At 45.0% G+C, this 26,337-nt stretch overlaps 1 protein-coding gene across 2 annotated transcripts; it reads left to right on the top strand.

Moving 5' to 3' along the window:
- Positions 1-134: 134 nt before the first annotated feature.
- Positions 135-26,337, top strand: ATP6V0A4 (ATPase H+ transporting V0 subunit a4). 2 transcript variants are annotated; one of them, XM_063154030.1, is made up of 22 exons: positions 135-151; positions 247-355; positions 2,479-2,690; positions 3,149-3,227; positions 4,022-4,116; positions 5,195-5,320; positions 5,704-5,798; positions 6,562-6,688; positions 7,177-7,259; positions 11,928-12,021; positions 12,587-12,799; positions 13,069-13,219; positions 13,980-14,119; positions 14,381-14,538; positions 14,990-15,083; positions 17,507-17,625; positions 18,643-18,859; positions 20,449-20,556; positions 22,469-22,603; positions 23,568-23,685; positions 24,716-24,887; positions 25,918-26,337. In XM_063154030.1, the coding sequence occupies exons 3-22, from the start codon at positions 2,574-2,576 to the stop codon at positions 26,009-26,011; spliced, it is 2,535 nt and encodes an 844-aa protein (XP_063010100.1). In that variant the 5' UTR covers positions 135-151; positions 247-355; positions 2,479-2,573; the 3' UTR covers positions 26,012-26,337. The 2 variants fall into 2 exon arrangements, with proteins under 2 accessions (XP_063010100.1, XP_063010097.1); XM_063154027.1 differs by lacking the exon at positions 135-151 and having other exon boundaries at positions 163-355.

Here is a 26,337-nt window from a genome sequence, read left to right on the forward strand (position 1 = left end):
TCTGTGGTCAGTCCCAACACGCCTGACACAGCCCTGGCACGGAGGTGGTGACCGAGGCCGACAGCGTTCGGTCCCGTCCCCCTGGGAGCTGTCTGGGACACAAAGGGTTTCCCTTCTCTGGTCCAGACCGGTTCTGACCTTAAAAGCAAAGGTTTGCCGTGCCCTGGGTGGGACGGGACATTGGCCAGGGTTGCCGTCCCCTCCCGGCAGAGCCGCTGCAGAGCCCTGCTGTCACTGTCACTGCAGAGCCCTGCTGTCACTGTCACCTGCGCACGGACACCGGGAGAGACGGGGACAGCTCGGAGCTGACCCGGGGACAGAGAGGGCGGACGGAAAGGAGCGTGGGGGCTCACAGGTAAACTCGTGGTGGCTGATAGGTAAACCTGTGATGGGTGACGGATAGGTAAACCTGTGGTGGCTGGCAGACAGGTACACCCGTGGTGGCTCACAGGTAAACCTGTGGTAGCTGATAGGTAAACCTGTAGTGGCTCACAGGTAAACCTGTGGTGGCTCACAGGTACACCCGTGGTGGCTCACAGGTACACCCGTGGTGGCTCACAGGTAAACCTGTGGTAGCTGATAGGTAAACCTGTGGTGGCTCACAGGTAAACCTGTGATGGATGACAGGTAAACCTGTGGTGGCTGGCAGATAGGTACACCCATGGTGGCTCACAGTTAAACCCCGGTGACACCTTCTGCACCCTCTGCCCTGCCCAGACCCGGAGCGCTTTCATGCATTTCAATGGAAAAAGCAGCAGGGGGGGAAATGTGAAGGTTTTCTCATTTAACTGTTCTTCTGCCCGAGCAAAAAGTGAGAGTAGGGAAGGAGGAAGGTGATTTAGACAGAAGTATTGCTGGCCAGCAGGTGCTTTCAGGCAAGCCTCCTGCATATGTAGGAATAATTGAAAGGCTGAGAGCTCTGCCTTCCTCAGAGTAGGTGTTTCTTTCATTCATGAAAGTGAGCTTTTGGAGATTTCCCTGACAGATTACCAAGGAAGAGTAGAACCCTGGCTTTGGATGGTTTGAAGCAGCTTAAGATATTTCTAAATGTTTCATTTGAGTTTTGTTCTATTATTTCTAAGGATTTAGCACTTTTTTTTAAAGGGAAGCTATCTGCATGTTTAGAAATACAAACTGCTTTAGATCATAGTTTCTTCACACTTTTCAGTCTAAAGAAATTAGGGTTGGACACTTTGATGGTCTCTTAAACTTTTTTATTTACTTACCACAGATTTACTTTGCGTGAGTAGCGAGTCTCTTGTAGCTTTTGTCTTTTCTCCTGTGAAAGATACAGTTTGCTGGAAAATGTCCAACCAAATTTAAAATGTATATACTCAAGTTGGCACAGGATGTTTTCTTTTAACAAGCCATTAGTTATCATCTATTGTATTTTCAGCATCCTAAATTTTCAAGTGAACGGGTACAGAGAGTAGGAGAATTCCTAGAACATTTGAGCAAATACAGACCTGTGACTATCATGCTCCTGTTAAATAAGTCTTTAAGACCTTGAAATGCTTCTCTTAAATATAAGATTAATCTTTTTGTATATTATAAAGAGAATTCATAGAATCCACAATTTATTTTTAAAAATGCTGAAATATAAGGTTCATAGAGAAAGAAGGGGTTAAAGACAATTGACTTGCTGCCCTTGTCAACAAGTAGAAGTGAGGTTATGAAGGGATTTTGTTTTGCTATTTATAAAACATACACTTGCTCCAAAATTAAATGCATGCAAGAAGTGTATCTACTTGCATGTTTTTCTCTGGAAAAAGATAATTACTGTGTTTGTGCATGCTGATCAGTTAATTTTGTGTGAGAACAACTAAAGACAATTTCTATGTTGAGGTTATTCAAAGTAACTAATAATAAGCATAGAGGTGATGGGAAATTTTATGCAATGCATGCTATTTCATGTATCTCATTTCGAAAACAATCCTTTATGGGGAAAAAGTTCTTCTGAAATCCTAATGGTTGTTGTAATTTAAAGAAAATAGTCTGCTCTTCTCCCCACATCCATATGACATGCTCCAGATGGGTTTGCAATGTTCACACTATCAATGATAGTGAAAGAAAACCAGTCAGGCCTCTTTCACTTGTCTAATTGCAAGGTGAAATCATTGGGGTTTGTTGCTTTGGGGTTTTTTTGTCTGTGTGTTTAAAGCAAAGAGAAATTGGGTTATTTCCAATCACAGCATCCGACACCAAATTACAGCGCCTGAGCACAGTGGTCTGGAGTGCTCAGGTCCAGGAGGGGACAGGGTAGGGAATTTGCTCATTATTTGTCACAGGAGACTGGTGACTGTCCCCTTTCCCTGTGGCACACACATTCCTTGGCATCTCTCACTGCTCTGGTGGGATGAAGCCTCGGGTGGGTTCAGGGAGGCTCTTAGGAGGGGAAGAAACCCTTTTGGGGGATGTGATGGGCAGCACTGGGTTATCTGCCAGCACTTTGACTCAGTGACCCTGATGTTCCTGCAGAGCTTGGCACCTACTTGCACCTGCCTGGGCAAAGAAGAGAGTGCTGCTGCCACGAGGAGTCCCAGGGCCTCCCAGGCCAGAGGAGAGCGGGCGGGATGGCCTCCATCTTCCGGAGTGAGGAGATGAGCCTGAGGCAGCTCTTCCTGCAGGTGGAGGCTGCCTACTGCTGCGTGGCTGAGCTGGGGGAGCTGGGGCTGGTCCAGTTCAGAGATGTGAGTAGTGCCTGGCTAGCATGCTGAGCTGTTGGAGAGGTGCCCCAGGGTGTGCTTGTCCCTCCCTCAAAGCACTTGGGAAAGATGCACCTGTAGGGAGGCCAAAAAGTCCACGGTGAGAGCGGGATTTCCCAAGGCTGATCTGAAACCCAAACATCATACCAAGACCCACCCGTCCCTGAGTCCCCACCCTTGTGCCTTCTGCACAACCTTAGAGCCACCCTTTGCATCATCAGGACCCAGAAGTGTCTCCATGAAGGCCCCTCTGTGACTCTTGTTGTGGGCAAGGCCACCAGGTCCATACGTAACCCAACAGGATTTCCCTGCCAGCAGGACCCTCTCACACCCAGTGGTGCTTGCCATCTGCACCAAAGGCACTTGTTCTCTGCTAATGTTCAAAAATGAGCACACCACTGTGCAGCCTTCAGCCCCAGGCTTGTTTTCCCTCCTGTTTTTAGCTGAATGTGAATGTCAACAGCTTCCAGAGAAAGTTTGTGAATGAAGTGAGAAGGTGCGAATCCTTGGAGAGAATCCTGCGTGAGTAAACGCTTGTCAGATGCAATCGGCTTCCTGCCAACTGGTGGTGTGGGATTTGTTTCTTTAAGTGCTCTCACACTGGGGAGCAGAATTAGTGGCAAAATGGTGATGTTTTCATCTGAGCCCCTGGAAATGTTTTCCATGCATCAGCTAATTACCACTTCACCCCATATGGGCAATAAATTTTTGCCCTTGTTTTGAAAATGGTTAACTGAACTTAAACCTGTTAATTAGCTTTTATAAAATCACAAGATAAATCTGGGGCTGGTCCAGATAACCTCCTACACCAGTGCACCAGGTGTTGGCACACACTTCTTCTGGCCAAGGGCTTCAGCCTTGGGATAAGTCCTTAAAAAGCAAGCAGCAGAGCTTGTGATTCCCACTGTCTTGTGGATGTGTGTCCTGGGAGATTTGCACTCTCCCCATGAGTGCCCACTGTACCCATGGTGGCAGCACCTGGCATTGTTGGCCTAGCAGCGGAGCTTTCTGTGTGCCTTACTCACTGCCCCAAATAAAGGGGGCCATGGTGGCCTCTTGTGCCAGGGCTGAGGGCTGTCCATGTGGGAATGGGCACTGTGACTTCAGAGGAATCAGCACCTCCGCTGAGAAAGGAGGCTGAGGGTGTTAATTCCTTGGTGGCTGTGTATATGCACTGGGATGATGACACTCATGTATCAGTTAATCTTGTCACAGCTCCACAGGATGCCTTGGTCCTGGCTGAGCAACAAGCTGGTGACCAGGATGATGCACTAGGGATGATTCTGTGTTGAGAGTTCTATGCCCTTTCCTTGCAGGTTTTCTGGAAAATGAGATGGAAGATAATGTTGAGATAGTCAAAGGAGAAAAGTACCCAGAGACACCCCTGCCTCGGGAGATGATTGATATGGAGGTACAGAATTTGGGGTGGAGCCAGGAGAGGGAAGGGTAGTGCACAGCAAGGGTTGTCAGTGTGATGTGCTCAGTAGAACCCTCCCTGTGAGGAAGAGTGAGGCTGCCACAACTCTCCCTGACCCAGGAGAGGCTCCCCATGTTGCTGCCTCAGCACTTAGGCTGAGGCTGGTCCTGCTGCCTGTTCCTAAAGGAGCCCAGTCTTTTTACCATGCCCTGTGAAACATCCCTCTGGTTCCCCATATTAATGAAAAAGTATTGCTTTCACAGAATGCCTCTTCATCAATAGGAGAGAATAAAAAGGGTTTGGTGTGAGAGAATAGGAAGCATTTGGTGTTTTACCAAGAGACCTGATGTTGGAACCCACTTCACTGCATAAGAATCCCAGGACTGCCTGTCCTGCTGGGAGTGTGGTTGTGATGCTGGGGCCTGACACAAACACTTGGGCCTAGCTTTTGGATGTGCAAGGGATGGTTTATTCCAGCCCAGCTGGTAGCAGGGCTAGAATAAAGCTTGTCATTACTGACAGGGTAATTTTAAAATGCTGCATATGAAGGTGAACTAGATAGGAAAATCAAGCTTTTCAAGGGCTTCAGCTTCACAAGCAATTTGGTTTCCTGGTGTATTCCTAGCCCCATATAATCACCTAATTTTTGACCTATGATAATGAACCTAAACCAATGTAGGTTGCTTTTGTAGTCAGTACAATGACAGCCAGTCAGTCTGGGGTGTGAGATGTCTGTGAGGAACCACAGGGATACCCAGCCAGGCTGAGACACCTACACCACACACACACCTCTGCTTGGGTCAGGGGCATCAGAACTCCAATGCCAGAAGAGGACAATACATCCATCAGGGAATGTTTGCAATGGAAAAGTGATGCACTGGCATTGATGAATGTCTTCCTACAAAAAGTGTTTTTATCAAACTATTTGTTGAATATTTCTGTATTCTTCCTTGAAAAAAAAAAAAAAAAAAAAAAACCAAACCAAAACTGTTGTTTGAGATTTGGTATCAGCTTGGGAAAGAGCCACTGATCTGCTTCAGAGTTTTTCTGGATGTGCTCGGACCCTAAACAGACAGTGCTGGAGAAACTTGAAGCTGAGCTGCTGGAAGCCAACCAGAACCAGCAAACATTGAAGCAGAACTTCCTTGAGCTGACAGAGCTCAAACATCTGCTGAAGAAAACCCAGGATTTCTTCGAGGTGAGAGGCCTCTTTGCTCTTCCAACAGAGATGTGGAAAGTTCTTTAAAGTACTTGCACTTTGATTTGGTGTTTGTTGCTTTTAGAGGTCTTTACCACAAGCCATGATGAGGTTTGCAAAAACACCTCAGTCACTTTGGGGCCTGCATTGCTTTGTGAGTCAGTGGGGCTCAAAAACTTAGCTCACAGATCTCTTTGAAAATAGCATTAATGCTTTTCCATTGCTAAGATATAGCTTACTTTTATTAGTTTTCCTTTGGTCTTATCTCCATGGAAATCTCCATGGAAAGCTACCTTTGGGGAAAAGTTTTTAAGAGAAAAATGTGAAAATAGTTTTCAAACTGGCAATGCTGAAGAGTGTTTTGTAAAACTGATGTTTTCCAGGCGGAAACCAATCTGCCTGATGATTTCTTTAGTGAAGACACATCTGGACTGCTGGAGCTGAGAAGCACTCCTGCTGCTGCAGCTGCCAAGCTGGGGTGGGTATTGGTGATGGTCTCCAGCCTGGCCAGACTTCCCACCTGTGCTGCATTGCTGTGACACTGGCACAGCTTCCTTCAGCCTCTTAGCAGAGGGTGCCCACCAGCCTCCTCTGCACACCTGTTTCATGAAGATAAGAGAGTGACTGTCCTCAGAAACTGTCATCAAAACTATGGTCAGGTTATGGGTCAGTGGGACAAATGGACTTCTGTTTCCAGGCCACCAATTCCCAGTGATCTCTTAGTCAGTATTGACTGAAAATTGCTATCTTAAGGTACCTCACCCATGGCTTCTGGAGTCAGGCATCTGGTCCTCATGGATGGATGTCTAACCACAGAAAAAGCCATGCTATTGCACTGGGCTGCAGTCTGATGCTTTCTCAGAAAAGGAAAACAGGGGAGTAAAGATAAACCAACACTTCAAAATTTCTACCTCCTGCCTCTGCCATTCAGACACACTCATTTTTGTGACTTGAGGCATCTCTCCATTCTTCCATTTCTAGCCAGAATTTTCTCTTCACCTTCACCTGTTGATCTAGGAAAGTTGTTTCGTTTTTTTTTTTTAAAGAAAGAACCATAGAATAAAGTCAGTAGCTTGAGATAAAAGCCAGGCTTGAGCAGGGAAGGTTTTCCTAGAAGTGCCTGCAGCCGAGCCCTGGCTAGCATAGACTAGAAAACAAGGGCTTGTGAAATCACGTGTGCTGCAGGTTCTAAAAGGCATTGTAATGGGTTTGTAATTAATTTATCTTGTAACTCTGCTCAGATTCACAGCAGGGGTAATAAAGAGGGAAAGGATGATCCCTTTTGAGCGTTTACTGTGGCGAGCCTGCAGGGGAAACATTTACCTGAGGTACACAGAAATGGACACCCCCATGGAGGACCCTGTGACAGTAGGTACCAACCTGGTTGTGCTTTCCTTTGCCCTGTGTCTGAGGGCAGCCCGTAGGGCAAGTGTGGGACAGTTTGAGGATGGGACAAGTTTCTCTGACATTGCTTTCCCCTTTTGCTACTGTTGAGGTGGTTTCCTTTTCCTGATGCGCACGAGGCCTCACAGGGCAGCTGTATTACAGGGACCACCATGGAGGTGGACTGTGGCTGTCCCCACCTGGAATTAGCCATGGAGGGTCAGTTCCCCTTGGTGTCTTTGGGGTGAACCCCATTCCTCAGTGGAACTCTGTCCCCTTTGCTCCTTCCCCCATATCCCAGAGCTGCTGCCCAGGCCTGTTTCCTGAAAGAGCATCTGGGGAAAACACTGCTGATGGGAAACTGGGGATAGGGGATAAAAGCAACCAGTGGAGAGGATGCCAACAAAAAAGATGGCAACTTTTCTGCACTGGACTTTGGGTGTGTTAAATTCTGCTTGAATTGTGTGTTGCAGAGAGAAGAGATGAAGAAGAATGTGTTCATTATCTTCTATCAAGGAGAACAGCTTAAACAAAAAATCAAGAAGATTTGTGATGGGTAAGGCAGGCCTGTGGGCAAGCCACAATGTCTCCCCTAGAGGTGGTTACTGGCAGTCTGGTCTGGCTGAATTTGGAGCTAGATTTCAGATCTCCAGCTGTCAGCTCTGCAACCAGCCTCCCTTCCCCTCCTCAGCTCTGCTGCTCTTAATCATGAAAGACATCCATCACCTTGGCACTTGGAACTAGAGATCCTACATTTTCTAAGGTGGCATTCAGCTCTTGGGAGCTTCAGCTGCTAGGTTTTTTACTTGGAGCATCTAAAAAGGGATTCTTTAAAAAATACCCAGCACTCTTCCCCTGAAAATCAGGGTCCCTAACTTGAGGACTGGAAACATGGTAATCCTCAATTTCCTCTCAAGCCTTCCTGCATTTCTTCATAGAAAGATGATGCTGTAGTTTATTCAACTCTTTCCCAAAGCCTTTGAGCAATATCTGTGTAATCAGAGACAGAGCCCAGGAGAGAAATGAAAGCTTCATACAACCTGACTTGTTTCCACCCTGTTAAGCATCTTGAAAAGATAATTCAGGTTGAATATTTTGTTACTCTTTCATAACACTGATGACCAATGAGCTTTGTTGCAGTGTAAATCAGATTTGATGAGAGGATCTGTCTGCTGTCACCAAGCCCATTTCAGGTACAGCTCCTCAGCCAGGCAAGGCCAGCCAAGAGCCTGCAGGGAGAGGCTGAGCAATTCCTCTTCCCTGACATCTGCACTCAGGGCAGGCCTTTCCTTACATCCTGCCTTTCATCAGAATAAAAGTAGGTAGATCTTTCATCCAGCTGGCATGACTGACTTCAGTCCCAAGAAGTGACAGAACCCTGGGGTCTGTTAGCAATTCCTGCATTGCAAATGGGGCCCTCCAAGGTACCTTCTATGAGCAGTGCAGGGCAAGGACCATCCAGAGGGAAATTCAGCCCTCCTGAGGTGGCATCTCTCTGTGAAGCAGTCATGGACATGAGGGAAGACTCCCAGCTCTCATCACTGATTTCTGATCCAGTAGCTCAGACATATAGGGAGTTGTACCATAGCCATTGTGCAGGATCAGACTGCTGCTGCCGGTGACCTTTGAGTTTTCAGCAAGCCTCATTCTCTTTCTGGATTAAAATTTCCTGCCTATAATAGAATCATAGAACAATTTGAGTTGGAATGAATTTTAAAGATCATTTCAATGGCCCTGCCATAGGCAGGGACACCTTCCACTATCCCAGGTTGCTCAAAGCCCCATCCAGCCTGGCCTTGAACACTGCCAAGGATGGGGCATCCCCAACTTCTCTGTGGCACCCTGTGCCAGTGCCTCACCACCCTCACAGTAAAGAGCTTCTTCTAATATTCAGCCTCAGCCTACTCTCAGTTTAAAGCCATTCCCCTTATGTCCTGTCACTACCTGCCCTTGTAAAAGGTCCCTCTCCAGCTTTCTTGTAAGCCTCTTTAGGTACTGGAAGGTGTGGTAATGTCTCCCTGGAGCCTTTCCTTCTCCAGGCTGAACAACCCCAATTTTCTCAGCCTTTCCACATAGCAGAGGTGCTTCATCCCTCTGAGCATCTTCCTGGCCCTTCTTTGGACTTGCTTCATCAGGCCCACGTGCCTTTTATGTCTCATTTCTTTGCCTGCTTTTTAAATGCTGTTTAGACCCCTTCTCCCCTTCTGCATGGGCAGTTGTTGGTGGGGAATGCTTCCCATTGGATTTTCCCCTGTGCCTTGCAAGCCACCATGTTATACATTTAGAACTGGCTGGGGTTGCCCATAGAGTGCTGCAAGTTCTCCATTTTGGATGTCATTTTTTTCCCCCTGCAGCATTTAAAATTCCCTGCAGTCAAAAGCCAAAGACTTTTTTCCTGGGATGTGAGTAAAAGAGCAAGCAACACAATGCCTGTCAACATATTCATTGTTGATGGACACCAAAATCTCCCAAACCATAGGCACAGCCTTCTGCAGCTAAGGGTCAGGCAGTGCTGGAAATGTGAGCAGATCCCTCAGGGGATCAACCTCAGGATCCAACAGGGAGGTTGTGTATGCAAAGATTCTAGGAGCTAGTGTTGCAGATGTGTATGGTGGTAGGTTTGTAGGAAGGAACTTAGACTAATTTCTCTCAGGCCCTTCTAACCGAAGGAAACTACACCTACCAAAGACAAATCCACAGAACACTCTTTGCAGTGCTGATGAAGTCATATTTTATGTTCCTTCTTAATTTCAAATTTTTTGGTTGTTAATATACCCAACTATTCGGATGTTTTCCTGTGTGGCAGATTTCTAAATGTATTAATCCTCTGGCCCTCCTTTTGTGCTCTGTGGTCCATCAGCCATCACTGGTACCCAGGCCAAGACACCTTAGTCTGGTCCACCTTTAATGCAGGCATGACTACACCTAAAGCACATGGCAGTGTTGTTCCAGCCCCAGCAGGATATTTCTGCTTAGCTCTAAGTCATCATTCATGACAAGTAAATATCCTGCAAAAATCATGGGACTGGTCTGAGCCAGCCTCCTGCAAGGCAGGCTAAGATTTGTTTGCAGAGCTGTGTGCCTCAGGTTACGCTTGTAGTCCCTGCTTGATTCTAATTGCTAACATTAGTCTGCCAATTTCATGAGCATTAAGTCCATGCACAAATTTATTAGTGAAAGGTGTAGAGGGAGCAGGAAGGAGGAAAACGTAAGAATTTTTCTTTTCCTCCTTTTCTTGCGGCTGCCTCAGTACTAATGTGAATACTAAGCTGAGTTTATCAATGTAAGGATTCCCTGCTGAATTCTCCTGGAGCTTTCAGAGATGTCTGTGCCATTAGGGCAAAGCTGATACTCAGTATGCAAAATGGCTGTTAAAAGATCAAAGCAGCACTGCTGCAATAACGTTATTGGGAATGGGGGAACTGTACAGCATGGAGGAATAGGCTTTCAAGTTTGATTAAAAATCCTTATTAAAGATGAACTAAGAGCTGTGAAGAATAAGAAGATGGAAATAATTAGGTAGGGTGAATAACCTTTGGAAATGAATACCAGGTGTTGAGTGAGGAGAAATTCAATTCTGGAAAGGAAAGTTTAGCTGAAGAGCACGTGCTGTCATTACACACAGCTCTGGGCTGATCTCTAGGAAAGTGCAGCATGTTCTGTTCAATTTGCAACTGTACTCACTTGTATGTGTGCTGGAACTGATTTTGTAGAGCAGGTGGTAAAATATCCTGTGCTCAAACAGAGGCTGGGGAATGATGCTTATCTGTACACAGAGCCTGTACATTTTTGTCTCTTTAACAGGGATAGAACCCTATGACCCTGTTACATCTTTTAATTCATCTCATGTGCAGAAAGCCAGCCCTTCAGCAACCCTTACTCAGCATATCCATGGCAGGATGGTGGAAGTGTGTTGCCTTAGGTCAGGGGCAGGAGATCTCTGCTCTGCAAAGAGGAAGGATCTCTTCCTGCAGATCTGATGGGCAGTATCAAAGTGGCAGGGGTGGCACATGCACTAGTTATCACTGAACAAGCCAAGAAGTAACAAAAAGGAGGGATGTCTGCTATTGTAGTTACTGCAGCACCTTAGCTCAGCCCAGGCTTACAGGCAGAGAGCAGCAGCAGTGCACCCTGTGGCCTCTAAGGTCCTGGGGGGAGCTCCTTGTGCCCACTGTTGTGCATGAAGAGTACTCTGGGACTTGCTTTGCAGGCAGGACAGGTAGCTGCATGCTTCTCAGAGAGACATGCAACTCATTTCTAATTGTCTGTGCTGGGATCATGTGGTGTCCAGCACTGCAGTGTGCAGTGTGCTGTGCTGGTGGAAGCACCTTTGCACCAGAGTGACCTGCAGCTGTGCTAGAGAAGGTCGAGTTCTGTGCTATAGCTGAAGCAGTACCTGTGTGGAGCTAAGACTTTCACTCATGTTAGAATCCCACTTTAGTCCTTCTTATACCACACTAAACCAAACCACTGAGTCTTCCAAACAGAATCTTGGGGGTAAGCTTATAAAAGCTTTCATACTGGTTATCTAAGCTGATGTAACAGACACGCTCTCAGGTGTTTAAAACCATTCCATTGTTCCCAAGGTGTCTAGGCAAACAGGTGGACCAGAAGCATACAGCCATTCTCCTATTTTATCCTGAAAATACCGTCCTTTTGTTTGCTTGCTTGCTTGCTTGTTTGTTTTTGCAGGGTTATTTACTATATGCAGCCTGCCCGCACAAAGGGCGTCTGCTTGCAGTGCAGCAGTAGCTCAGCTGCCTTCTCCCAGTGCCTGCAGGAGGGTACTGCAGACAGGCGCATGGTACTTTTCCAACCTTGGTGCAACAGGGACATCTGTTGGCTACTGTGTTAGCGAGGCTGCCTTTGCCAGGGTGGGTTTTCCTTGAGTCTCAATTCAGGCAGCTTGTGGACAGAAGGGAGGCGTCTACATGACCTCTGTATGACATCAGGTCCTTGTATCACCTCAGACAAGGAGAGTAGTTTTTCAGCTAGAGCAGGTAAGGGGATCCTTATTCTCTTCAAGGGATAAAGGTACCTATTTGCACCTTTCTGCGAGACCAGGTGCAACTTTGTGCTATGTGAATATACTGCTGGGTCCGGAAGAAGTCCAGTGTCCCTGCCTTTGAGCTGAGAGTACAGAGGAAAAAAAAACTCAGTCAGGTTTTATATAAAATTTACATTAAATAACAGGTATTTTTCAATTCTCTCTTACCGAGGCTAGATTTCGTGCCACAGTCTACCCTTGTCCGGAGTCTGCCACTGAGCGCCGAGAAATGCTTGATGGAGTCAACACAAGAATCGAGGATTTAAACACAGTGAGTGGCAGTGGCTTCACTGAGGACTGAATCCTACCAGTGGGACCTGCCCAGATATTTGTCCTGTCTGAAATCATGTTGCAGATTACACAGGTTGTCCTCCCAATGCCATATATCATTATCTCCATCGTTCACTTATGCAGCAGCACTGCAGTGGCCACATGATGCACGCAGGTCCCAAGACCATGAACTGTAGTTCTACTCATGGGTGTGATATTCCCCAGGTTTGTGGCACAGAGCTGCCTGCAGGAGATACCAGCTCGAGAGCATGTGGTGAGATGTGGCCAGTCTGTAAGGGAGAGGAGCCAATCCCACTGCAAAGTAACCCCCAGTGGTCTCCTCTACACTTACAGTGACTCAGGACCATGCAGGGAGAGTTCTTGGTGAGCAGCACTGTGCAGCTAGTGTTGAGTGATCCTGTGTCCACACCTGCAGATGCTGCTCTCCAGGATACCCCACACATTCATGCAAATAGTTCCTTTCCATCAACCCTCTCCAATTAACTGAGTAGCTCCTGCCCCCTGTGCTTCCCTGTCTTGAGTGTTGCCCTGTGTTGTGCTTGCAGGTGATAACACAAACCGAGTCCCACCGCCAACGACTGCTGCATGAGGCAGCAGCCAACCTGTGGGCCTGGGGGATCAAGGTGAAGAAAATCAAGGCCATCTACCACATCCTGAACTGCTGCAACATTGATGTCACCCAGCAGTGTGTCATTGCAGAGATCTGGTTCCCAGTGGCTGATGCTGACCGGATAAAAAGAGCTCTCCATCAAGGAATGGTAAGAGAGGAACAGTTTGGGTGCTTGAAGCTCTCACCCACACTGAATTGTTTATATGTTGAACATATGTTCAGACAGGTCTGGTACTGTAATGTGTCCCTTTTCTGAGTCGAGGTTGTCCCATTGTCATTTGACCTTTCATCTTTTGATAGAGCTTAAGGTCAGCATTAAATGTTAGCAGGTTTGTGACAGGCCCTTGAGCCAGAAGTGGTGTTGTGGGGCCAATTCTACTATCCACTCTGTGTCTGTCCTTGTCACTGTGTTTGTAGGAACGCAGTGGCTCCACGATTGCCCCCATCCTTACTGCCATACACACCAAGATGGCACCACCCACCTTCAACAGGACCAACAAGTTCACAGCTGGGTTTCAGAACATCGTGGATGCATATGGTGTGGGCAACTACAGGGAGATGAACCCAGGTGAGAAACACTCAGCTACATACATCTGGTTTGCATGAGCCAAAGTAAAGCCTTTGAGCTTTCTCACTATCCTAAAAAATGTACTCACTGCTGATTGAGAAATCTGTGCCATATTGGAACTGTTTGGTGTTTAGGCATGGATTTTCTCAGGCAAAGAATTTGGCTGTTGGTCTTCAATGAATGATTGTGATGGAAATAAGGAACTATACAAATATAGGATGGAGAACAAATGGTGAGGTAGCTGGTCTGAGGAAAAGAACTAAGCTTCTCAGGAAAAATGTAAGTTGAGCTCACTGTGTTGAGGCAAAGAAGGCCAAAAGGACCTGAAAAAAGTTTGAAACAATAGTAGAGAATTTCAGACCACTGAGAATTAATGGAAACCTAGAAATGGGGGCCTATGTGAAAGGGTGAGATTAACTCAGATTGTTGAGGCAGAGCAGGTTGAGAAACATGATAGTAACCTTCAAATACATTTTTGTGCTGCAAAACAGAATTCAGTTGTCTACTCATGGTGTTTATTATGGTGAGGTAAGAAGCAAAGGATAAAACTGCAAGGAAGGTACAGGTCATACAACTGAACATTCTCTGTGATGCTAAAGCCAGTTCTGCACTAGATCTGACTGCCTGGTGTGTAGGGAAGGAACTGAGGAGACCTTTTAGGGCAGCACCTGTAAGGAATGGCCTGCTGGGGTAGACTGTTTCTTTGATGAGGCCTTTTTGTTTAGAGAGAGCTGAGCTTCTTGGCCTTTCTCTCCTGCAGCTCCCTACACCATCATTACCTTCCCCTTCTTGTTTGCGGTGATGTTTGGGGACTGTGGCCACGGCGCTGTCATGCTGGGCTTTGCACTCTGGATGGTCATTAATGAGAAGAGCCTTTTGGCCCAGAAAAGCACTAATGAGGTGAGTACCAGGGGTAGGCTCATCAGCCCCCCTGGATAAAGGGGGCATCCAGCCTCCCAAGGGCTGTGGAGATGGTTCAAAGATACCTGTGAGGCAGAGGTTTGGCAATTCTACCTACTCATACACCCAAGGGACCCAAAATTTCCTATGCATAATTGTATATACACAGACTAGTAAAATCATGTCTGCTGTTGGTTGAGGCCCACAGAATGATGGGCCTGCAGGTACTTTGGTCACTGGCACTGCCTTCTCCCCCTGCAGATCTGGAACACCTTTTTCAGCGGGCGCTACCTGATCCTGCTCATGGGCATATTCTCCATGTACACTGGCTTCATCTACAATGACTGCTTCTCCAAATCATTCAACTTCTTTGGTTCTTCCTGGCACATCATCCCCATGTTTAAAAATAACACTTGGAAGTAAGTGCTAAATGTAGGAAGGAAGTAAAAACACACCAAATGGAGCATGTAGGCTTGGAAAGAGAGACTGCCTATGTGGGGAAGGGAAAGAGAGACTGCCTGTGTGGATGCAGCCATGAATGAATCAGAGGTTTTGTCTGACACACACAGATGAACTCACTATTGAAATGGAAATGTAGAGTCCCTGGGAACACGCCTGTTTGTTCAGGCACTGATGTGCATAAAAATCTGCAGGTGTCCAGGACTGATGCATAGAGAATTATCAGTGTGAGGGAGGCTGCCATTGTGTGGGGCCCATTTGCATGCACACAAGTGCAGGATAACAGGTCACAGAAAGGCTGAAGTCAGCTACAGATATCCTGTGGTAGTCCTCAGCACACCTCACATAAATATACTGTGGGCTTTAATGGAGAGAGTAAGCTGCAAGGGTCATTTCCCTTTTTTCTTGTAGTAAGGATGTGCTTCTAGAAAATACAGTGCTGCAGTTGAATCCAGCAACCCCAGGAGTCTACTCTGGAAATCCATATCCATTTGGAATAGATCCGGTAATTAAATTAAATTGCTCTAAGATAATTTGTATTTCAATCCTGTTTCTGCATATCAGGTACATCAGTAGCTCCCTGCACTCTCTCCTGAAGCTGTGCTTTTCACTTCTTGCTCTTTGTTCCTTGCATAGTTGTGGTTTCACCCCAGCCAGCAGCCAAGCCCCACACAGTCCCTTACTCACTCCCCCACCAGTCGGACCAGGGGGAGAAATGGAAGGGTGAAAGCTGGAAAACTCATGGGTGGAGATACAGACAGTTTGACAGGGAAAGCAAAAGCTGTGCACACAAGTAAAGAATGAAATCATCTACTCCATGGGCAGGCAGGAGCTGAGCCATCTCCAGGAGAGCAGGACCCCATCACATGTGAGGGTGACTTGGGAGGACAAACACCATCGCTCCAAACATCCCTCCTTCCTCCCTCTTCCCTCCAGTTTATCCACTGAGCATGATGCCATATGGTCTGGGATATTCCTTTGGTCATTTTGGGTCACCTGTGCTGTCTCTGTCTCCTCCCACCCTCCTGTGCTCCCCCCAGTTCCTCACCAGCCTCATGAAAAGCAGCAAAGGCCTTGGCTCTGTGTAAGCCCTGCTCAGCAATAACAAAAACATCTCCATACTATCTAACCTGTGTTTACAAATCCAAAATACACCCCCAAATCAGCCACCATGAAGAAAAATGTCTCTAACCCAGGCAAAATCAGCCCATTCCACCCCTTATTCCACACTATTTACATCATGCTCAGGTACCACGCTATTCAATACAACTTCATTAACCACCACTCACCCCCCCAGTCATCAATCCTTCTGATGCTTTCCTTTAGCAATTAGCAATTGATATATTGCTAACAGCTCTGCACAGGCAGCAGCAAAATAGTAAACAGGAAGGAAGTTTGATTTTTCTGGAGAGTGGTCTTGTGCTACAGTTTCTTTTCTACTACAGATCTCCTGAGCTCTGTTTCCTTACTTGAGTACTTAAGCCATTCCAGAGATTGCTCATCAGTTTGAAGGCAAACTTCCAAATTGCATGCAGTCTATTTGTTGCATGGAATGTGAAATAAATGGCAGTATTATTTAACTTAGCCACATTTTCTTCTCTGTGTCCTATTTCCCTTTTTTTGTTGTTCTGTCTTTATCATGTATTGAAATGTACTTTTTCACATCAAGCTTTCCTGTTTCAATCTTCATATTAGTCAAATAACCCCCATCCCTGCTGGTTACACTCTCCTTTCAATTGGTCACCCAAAGGAACTCTGTCCTCCCCTGGTTCTCAGAGACATTGACCTTGTAGTCAGTTTTTTATAAACTCAGCTCTAAAGCTCTGCCTGGGATGTGGGCAGTCTGGTTCAGAAAATCATGCCAGAAGCAGCTGAGTTTTCTGCATGTTGCCCTAATTTAGGTTGACCTAGACCTCTTCCAGCCTGGCTTCTCCCTGTTCAAGAGTGTAAAAGTCCTGGCTGGGAGGGAAGAATGGCTGAACAAGTGCTGGAAGGAAAGGGGTGGATGGGAAGCACCAGCTTCCAGATAATCTCTGAGATTCTCTCTGTCATCTGCCCTGAAGGATGAATGGCTCTTTGCATTTTGCAAATCTTGATGGCATGACTGAGGTGTATCTTGGAAAAAAACTCACCCTGATATGGAGAAGCTAGACAGTCTCTTTGGTGTCCAGAGAAAAGGCAAAGCGTGTCAAACAAACATGCAAAAGCTAAGGTTTTACCCTCCAAATAACCCTCCTTTCTCTTCAGGTACTATACTTAGTGTCTGAAAACTGCTGTCTACTTACTGTCTCTGAGGACAGAAGACTTTGGGGTCTAGAAAGTTTGAGAAGAAAGGAGAAGCAACCCTGAAGCTCTGTAGCATACAAAAGGCAGGACTGAGAGGGGATGTATGTCCTAACATAACAAAAAAGTCAGTGCAGAGAGGCAGGCAATAAGCAGATCTCCATGGCCAAAGAGTTGAAAAGAGTTTTTTCTGTACAAACAAAAAGTTTGAAAATGCTCTGTCCTCAGTGCTTCTCTGGTGAGGCTGGAACTAATTTTGGTTGCAGGAGGGATTTTCTCATGCCTTTCCACTTTTGCTAAAGATGATGACTCAGCCTAAGGACAGGAAATGACACAGAAAATATTTAGGTTCTGCTACCAGCCTCTGCAGGGGGGTTTCTGGAGGACTGAAGCAAAGTTACAGGATAATTTTAAATCCTTGTTATTTCCTTTGTTAAAAGTTTAATACTTTATACATTTTAGATTAATACCTTGGCAGAGTGAAAATTAATAAAAGAAACATCTAGATTTCTGTGCATTGCTACTCTCTTACTAGAACTGGTAGGAGTAAATTGATGATGCCAAAGCAACAACTTCCACAAACCTTTTATTGAACAAACACCTGAAAATCTTGTTCTCTCTCTCTCCTTGTCCCTTTACCCAAAGATCTGGAATGTTGCAACAAACAAGCTGACTTTCCTGAACTCCTACAAAATGAAGATGTCGGTTGTCATAGGGATTGTGCACATGGTTTTTGGGGTGGTACTCAGTCTCTTCAACCACATGTAAGTTCATTTCAGCAACCCTGTTCCTGCAGCAGCACACAAGTCCTCATCACTAAACTGGTGTCCTTTATTGAGAGAAAGTCATATTTTGGAGTGATGATAAGAACTTTGACCTCTCCCTGGTGTGGGTAGTAATGTCCCATACACTGGCTGACTCACACAATGTTTGATATATAGTGCTAAGTCCAAAGGACATAACATGCTAAATCCAAAGCCATAACATTGCAGGTATTTTCTTCAATAAACTCTCTTTTTAACTTACTTTCTAATATTCTGCAGAAATATTGAAACACACTAAATTAAAAAGATGTAGCACCTCCCACTATTGACAACTCTTCTCTTGAATGACAAGCTCTTTTGGCCTAAACCTAAACACACTGAAATCTTGCAGAGCATGTGCACTTTGCCTAGCTTAGCAGCTCTTGGTCAGGATTTGTGGGTGTACTCATCTACATTTTGCAACAGCAAATAAAAAATGGTGTTAGACTGCAGGGGCTGATACTATTGTGTTGAGAGACTCTCCAAAGCTGCAGTGTATATAGTGACCTTCAAGGGTAGAAAGTGTTCTATACCTTTCTTAGCGTATAATAAATATATATAATTGTGTATCTTTATATTATATATAAATGTATATATTTATAGTATATATATTATGTTATCTATATATATATTATTTATTATACATAATTATATACCTTTCTTGGCATATAACGTTCAACTTTGTGAATAAGACATTTTTTGAAAATTGTCTTTTACTTCGGTGTAATAATCTTTTGAGTTGCTGAGATACTGGTGGGTCAAGTATAAAAACCTGAAGATAATCAGTATAACAGAGCTTCTGTATTTAAACAATGGCTTTCACTGATAAAGCTTGTAATTATGGACTTCTTTATTGGCTAGTGATAGTTGTAAATTTGTTAGGTTATTTTCCAAAAATTAAGTACTTCCATACTTGGGTGCAAACTTGTATTAATATCTAGTGTATTAACTCTAGTTTTCTTTCCTGATTCTTTCCAGCTACTTCAGGAAATACATAAATATTGTCCTTCAGTTCATTCCAGAGATGATTTTTATTATCTCTCTTTTTGGCTACCTGGTCTTCATGATTATTTTCAAATGGTGTCATTTTGATGTCTATTCATCCCAGAGTGCACCAAGCATCCTCATCCACTTTATCAACATGTTTCTGTTCAACTATGGTGACACTTCAAATGCTCCATTGTATGTGCATCAGGTATGGATCAAGCAGCCTGAATCCACTGTAGTTTTGTATTTGCAGTGGGTGTTGTGGAGAGTGGGCACAAAGATACAGGCTCAGAAGCTCAATCACAAGTGCCAGTCACAAAAGTAAAGTTTATTCTTCTGGTATTTGTGTTGGTCTTGTCAACAGGGAGAGGAAAGCAGCTATCAATCAGTGATGCAGAGGAAATCTCTTTCCTAGTGTCATTCTGACAAGAATAATGATGCAGTGGGAGATACTATTGGGGGGAAAAAATGAAAGTGTGACTAGAGATACAAAGCTGTGCATTGCAGGCATGCTGTCCTGCAGTCTGGTCACAATGCTAGAGACATCTTCCTTTCTTCCTATAAGATAAGTTCCTGTTTCATCTTTGGAAAGCTTTAATACTTGACATTTTCACCTAGAAAAGTAGAAGTAGCTAGAGGATTTTCTGGCAGCTTTTTGTCAGAAATAACTCTTCTTGGGAGTTCACTTAAAACAAAAAAGGCAAGCAAAAAAATATCCCTCAAGAGGAAACTTGCTTTAAAGTCATCTCTATTTATATTCTCAGGACATGGAATTTTTTTCTTTGATTGATTTTACATCAGCAGCATCAATGAATAATCTGCAAACAAGTGCTGCATCCAGCTACATGTGTACAGCCACATCTATACAGTTGCACACTGGGCACCCCAACATGAGCTCAATTTTAGGGACAGCTGGTGAGTCAGAACTAATAGAGAGCCCTGATCAGCTCCAAGAAACCATGTTGAGGATTCAGGAGAGTTTGGAAAAACACAGTCTTCCCATCCTTTAGATAAGACTGTTTTTTGTAACAACCCAAAGCTCTCCCAAGGTGTCAATTTTTTTCTTATATTCCTGTCCCCCTGCCCCACCAGGAACAGAATGTGCCATCTGCCGGGGTAGTCTGAATGAAAATATTGCATGAGCCCAATCATGAGGTGATCAGACATCTGAGCCAGCTTTAAAAAAATGCAGAAGGTGTCATTTAAGGTTTTCTTTGTTTGTTTTGATGTTGCTGTTTTCTGAATGTACCAACAGTTTTGTCAGGACAGCAACAGGGGTGCCATACTGCAGTGTAAGAACACCTCATATTGTGGGGACAATCTGTTACCAAACCCAAGCTATGGGGATTAAATTCCTTGTGGAATTGCAGATGTGGAGTAAATCCAGGGCAAGACTTGAATGACTTGGCTCTTACTGCAGCCTTTCTACACTGATCAAAGCCAGGCAGCCTGACTGACTCACTCAGAGTTAGAACATTCACTTGGGACACTGAGTAACCAGGTTCAAGTCAGTAGCATGAGATTTTGGTAAATTAACCCTTTTCAACATGAAAACCTTTTATCTCCAGGTCTCCAACCATCTCTAGATGAATGTGCTTTCTGGAGCCTTAAGCACTATACATTTATTCTTATTCTCACAAGCAGAGGATACACAGCCACATACAACAAATACAACAGGGAGTTGAGTTGTATTTGTTGTATTTAAAATATTACCATTATATAGATGCAGCTTTCTAACCATAAACTTAGTTGGCTAAATGAAGTAAAGCAAGTTTTTGCTCTTGTTTTGTCTTTTAGAAAGAAGTGCAGAGTTTCTTGGTCATATTTGCTCTGATTGCTGTTCCCTGGATGCTCCTCATTAAACCTTTCATCCTCCGAGCCAACCACCAGAAAGCACAGCGCATGGTAAGGGATGTGGGTCAGCTTGGGGGGATTCAGTACTGCAAAGACAAAGCTGGGGAGACAGACCCCAAAAACTCTTTGCAATGATGTAATTCTACATTTCTCTGAGCTCAGGTTTTCTCTGAGAATTTCCAACTGTGCTTTTTGCCACATATGCCCACGACATGTGTATGGACATGTCTAAACCATCTAAACTAGAATCAGAGAACGGCTAAATTTGGAAGGGATCACTGGAGGTCATCTGGTCCAAACTCCCCGCTGAAACAGCATTACCTAGGGCTCATTACTCAGGTTTGTGTCCAGACAGTTTTTGAATATCTCCAGTGAAGGAAACATTTCCGAGGAAGCAGGAGCTTTGCTGGCAAGGACATACCCTATTTGTTAAGCTGACACCAAGGTCTTTCACCTGCTCTATCCAAAACCAGAGAAGATTCAGAAGATTGAAGTGCTCATAAAGGAAAGACAGGGAAAATACCTCAGTTGTCAGTCCACAATCTCCACTAACCATTAGTTTGCTCTCTGTAGAAATGGGGCACCTGTGAAAGTCCTGGCCACAGAGAGAGCAACAGTGTTTGAATGAGAGGTTTGATTTAAAAGCTGTTGCCTGCTTTCTGGTAGTTCTTTCTTCCTTAAGTGATTGCCTTCACATTAACAGAGCCCTCCTTCCCATGGGCTCTGTGGTTTGCCCACAGCTTCCCTACACACAGCTGTGGCAGCTGCAGCTTCCCAGCTGATCATTAATTCTCTCCATTACTGCACTAACAGGACTTTACTTGTCAGTCAAGATTTACTTCTCTTTATAGTTAGAATTAGTGGCTGGAGTACCATTTATAGGGCACAGATGTTTCCATTTGAAGAAAGAGATGCTGGTTTTGCTGCTTGACCTTTTCCAACCCAGTCACTTCTGACCTATAATTGAAAGCCAGGTCCCTGGGAGACCTTTTCAGCCCTGCCTCTGCACTGTAATTTCTTATTTTGTCATTCTTCTGGGATTTGGATGAAGGCTTGCCATGGCTGACTCCATCTCCTGCTTTTATGCCAGAAACATCTGACAGGTTTTCCCCACCTCCTATTGTGCCCCCATATTTCTATTCCTAATTTTCGTATGTTAGCTGTCTGATCACATCCTCCATTCCCCTAGATTTATATGTTTGCAGCAGAGTCTGTTTTCTGTGCTGACATTCAGGTAAAGCAAAGATAAAGCTGGTGTGACAATCATTGCTGCTGCACTAGGAAACAATATGTTGTCAGGAGACCTTTCCCATGAAACCTGCTGGAGGCTATAAAGGGTGACAAGGCAGAATCTGACAGAAGCCATGAGGTCTCTATTTAGTTATGCTGTATAATAGGACTATTAAATCAGGCTGTTCAGGCCTCTAGAAAAGTCCTGTAAATAATAATTGTAGAGAATTTGACACAAGGTTTTTGCCAATTTAAAGCGAATCAAGAGCTTTGAATTTTATTTCTGCCTGTATCCAAGAACTGTGTGACCTTCATCAAGTCACATGATCCTCTCAGGCTTTGTTGCTCTTTTGCTTGACACTAATTCCTTTGATTTGCGCCCATCTAATTGGGATCATCAGCCTTAAAAGTACCTCAGTTTTCTCATTTGCTAAAAGTGATGAGTCTTCTCATGGTGGAATCAAAGAATGCATTGTGACACTAGAAACTAGCTACAATATAGCTTGCTGGAATCACTGGAAAATGTTCTAGGATGGAAAACATTTAGGTATTATTAGCCATTTGGTGGGAATGTTCAATTTCTGTTGTCTTTGATGACTGCTGTTGAAACTGTCTTCATGTTCATGATACAATCCTTCACTCGTTACCCATCATGAGGTTATTGAGGGAGTTCTGTGCCATGGACTTCTTCATTTTGGTATCAACCAAGCATACTGCATTTTGTTTCTGAAAGCTCCATTCTCAAGCCATCTCAGGAAACTCAGGAGGTGAAAATGAGGTAGATGTCCCAGAGACCAATCACTCCAAGAAAGCTTCCCAGGGAGACCACAGTGGTGGCCATGGAGGACATGAGGGTGAGGATGAAGAGGTAAGAAACTTTGGACAGAAAATTATTCAGACAAACATAATAGTAGAAGACAAAAGTCAAGCAGAAGACTTTTGCAGAGTTGCCAGGCCTTCTTTCTAACAAGATATCAACACATACTGGTGTAACAGTTTGTATTTTCAAACAGAATAGGATTTGAACTTTGAATTAATTCCTCTAAACTTTTCCTTTGGTTTTGCTGGTGGTGGCACACATTCTTGCAAGACTCAAGCTATTACAAACCTCTGGGTTTTGCTTCCTCAGGGGTGGTTGTTCACTTCCACATTGCACCCAGAGAAGGTCAACTCTTTCCCAAGAGTCAGTGAACTTTCCTTCCTCTAAATTGCAAAGAAGCATTTAAAGTTGGCAGCCAGAATTGTTGACTAGGGAGAGAATCCTTCCTTTGGCAGATATTGTCAAGAGCTTCTACAGTAGGAAGCAACACAGGAAAAAGTGACAAAAATATTTGTAGCAGATGGGAGTATCAACAATATTGAGTGTGGATAGGACTGGCTGTTCCCAGTCACAGGGAATCTTCACAGATTTGCTTATTCATTATTATGTGATACAGTTATTCAGTGATATCTCCCAAAATGTGCATGCCCAAAGGCAGATAGTCTGAAAGCCCCTATTTTACATAAGAATTTCTGTCTCTATAAGAAATTGCAGAGATTGGCAGCAACTGGATTGACACTTAAGGATTTGAAATTGTAAGAGTGGCATGTGAGCTGTTCCCCAAACATCTAGTTTTCACTGGAATTGTATTTCCCCAGTGAGAATGTATGGGGAGATCATACAGAAGTGACACTTTTCAGAGCAGTTTCTTTTCCTGGGAAATACCTTTGTGTTGCTCAGGACATAGCAAGGAAAGCAGTAAGAAGAGCCTTTGGTGGAGTGTTGCTCTGCTAACCAGAAAGCCCTGAAATGAGAACTAATAAAACTTCTTTGGTTTTATATGTTGTTTCAGTTCAATTTTGGAGACATATTTGTCCACCAGGCTATCCACACCATTGAATACTGCCTTGGCTGCATCTCCAACACAGCCTCCTACCTGCGACTCTGGGCGCTGAGCTTGGCCCATGCACGTGAGTGATTGTCCTCCTTTAGTGTCCTCACCATGCTGGTCATGGCTTCTGCTGGTGTTTGACTATTCCTGCAAATTTCTTCATGAAATCCAAGCTTCTCCTTGTGGACATTTATGTGTGAGGATGTTTTGCTTCTGGTTAGATCACTCCAAGTGTTTCATGGTGGGCATCTCAGTTTTCAGAGGTGATCCCTGACAACTCTGACTCTGCATTCACTGGCTGGGGCAGTTTCCTGCACTGCTCTTCCTGCACTGCTCTTTTAGTCACCTTTCTGAAATACTCCTCATGGTGTGTGCATGGTGGGAGGTGCAGCCCACTTGTCTAGTCCAGTCCATGGAGGTGAAGGCAGTATGGGAGCCATAGCTGCTTTTCCCAAGAAGCACTTGCTGTAGCCTTAGGGTATGCAGATGAATGCCAAAATTACTTGAAACGGTAATTTTGATTCTGTTCAGCAAACAAGAAAGAAGAGGTCTGGCTCAAGAGCTTCTGGAATTTGTTATTTTCACTGCGATTTTTCCCAGAAACATTCAGTGGAACATCACATTCCATGAGAAATGTACAGCATTTCAATGTCTTTTGTCTTGGTTTGTGATAAAAACAGATGCTCAAATACTAGAAATTGCCTCAGGCTGGAACTTAGATTTTTCAATGTTTCTAATTTTTCTAAAATGCTTTTTATTAATATTGCTGTAATGCCTCTGGCTAGGGGTTGCACCTGCCCTAAAGAATTGTGCACACAAAAAAAGGAAAACACAAAGGGGGTGGGGGGCTATGATGTGGCATGCCATGGATTGACAGGGCTGAGCTGTACTTCTTGGCACAGAAGTGAACTTAGTAAGAGTGGAGTGGAAGTTGATACATATTAGCTTTACAAGTAGAACAGATACCCAAATAAAATAAAGCAACTAAAAGCTTAGCTAAGGGCATACATATTCTACAACCTGGGAAAAGGGGGTGAGCTGGCAGACTGCATGCTATGTCTGTCTGTAGCTGCTGCTCAGCACTCTTTTCCTTTTATCTCCTTCTGCAGAGCTGTCAGAGGTCCTTTGGACCATGGTGATGCACAATGGGCTCAGCAGCAGCGGCTGGGCAGGCCTCATCGCCATCTTCATCATCTTCGCGGCATTCGCGGTGCTGACGGTGGCCATCCTGCTGGTCATGGAGGGGCTCTCGGCCTTCCTGCACGCCCTGCGTCTGCACTGGTACGGGCAGGGCTCCTCTGGAGCTTTTCCAGATCAGGCTGTGGGAGGGAACAAGGCTGTGGGAATAGCTGGGCACAGTGTCAGACATGCCGTGCCCGTGCTTTAGACCGTTGGTTCTCTTTGGCAAGTGAAGTGAGGGAGACTCTTCCAAAGGGAGCTCAGAGATCCCTGCTTTGACCTGCTCCCTGGAGCAACCTGCTTGTCCTCCTGCACCCGTGGTGGTTGTCAGCATGTGAGGCAAATGGCAACCTGCAGTTCTTTCCTGGTAACCATGCAGAGCCACTGAGGCCTCTTTGACCTGCACAACAGGGCCCGAAGGCAGCACAGCCACACCACTGGCTGTGTATCCCACCCAAGGATCTAACAAGATAGCTGGCAAGAGTTCAGCTGGGAGTGCAAAACCTGATGAAAACCTGGGTCTGTGCTTGTGTCATCAGCCCAAGCTGAGCTTCAGGCTGCTTAAGCTTTGTGGCAAACCAGCTCCAAGTTAGCCCCTGTCGGCCTTAACTGATCATCAGGGCAGGCAAGGAAAGTGATGGGGACCCACCATCAGACGTGAGCAAGACCAAGGTGACCAAACACCCTTCACCACCACCGTAACTCAGTGTTCTACCTGAGCCCCAAGCTGTGGCCTTTTTCACCATGTCCTAGCACAAATCTTAAACACTGACAAACCATGGTGCAGGTGCTTGTCATTGTGCAGGGAAGAGGAAGTGTCTGTCTCCCTCCAGTATAATTAGCAGGTGGTTATCCCAGCTCTCAGAGCTTCTAGAAGCAGGTTTACCAGGCAAGGTTCTGCTCATTGGCCTCATGATGACATTTCCAGTCTGGCTCCACAGAAAGTCAGAGCTGATGTGTGCCATGTTGCTCCCTGGGCTGCCTGTGTCTCACTGCTGCTCCCATAAAGGCCTACATTCGCAGCTTAGAGTCAGCAATTTTCTTGTGTCCTCACTTTTCCCATGGTTGCAGTATTTCAGCCTCTTGGTCCTGCCTACAGGCAATACTGATGCCTCTCTCTGCTCCTCCCTAGGGTGGAATTTCAGAACAAGTTCTACGTGGGAGCTGGGTACAAATTTTCTCCATTCTCCTTCAATCACATCATCAATGGCACTGCAGAAGAGTAAAACCAGTGCATCACTGTTTCCCTCCTCAGACCTGCCTCTGTTTCCTTATGGTGGCTTACCCACAGAGTAGGATAGATGGGATGAAAGAGAATGGGGCATGGCCCTTGAAAGAAGAGCTGCAGATGAATATGTCCTAGCTCCATTCCAATATACTACTTTATCAGCTAAGAGATAACCTGTATCAGCTGGTCTGGCTGGAGCCTTGGCTAAGACTCCATTGATGTCTGCAAGTTCCTGGTCCTCAGCATTTGATGGGGTCAGCTGCCTACTGCTTGGTTGAAAAAAGGAGATGCAGCTTTGGTATTAAATTGGTTATTAACAATTGA

Source organism: Melospiza melodia, chromosome 4, assembly GCF_035770615.1.
Source record: "Melospiza melodia melodia isolate bMelMel2 chromosome 4, bMelMel2.pri, whole genome shotgun sequence".
Lineage (NCBI taxonomy): Eukaryota > Metazoa > Chordata > Aves > Passeriformes > Passerellidae > Melospiza > Melospiza melodia.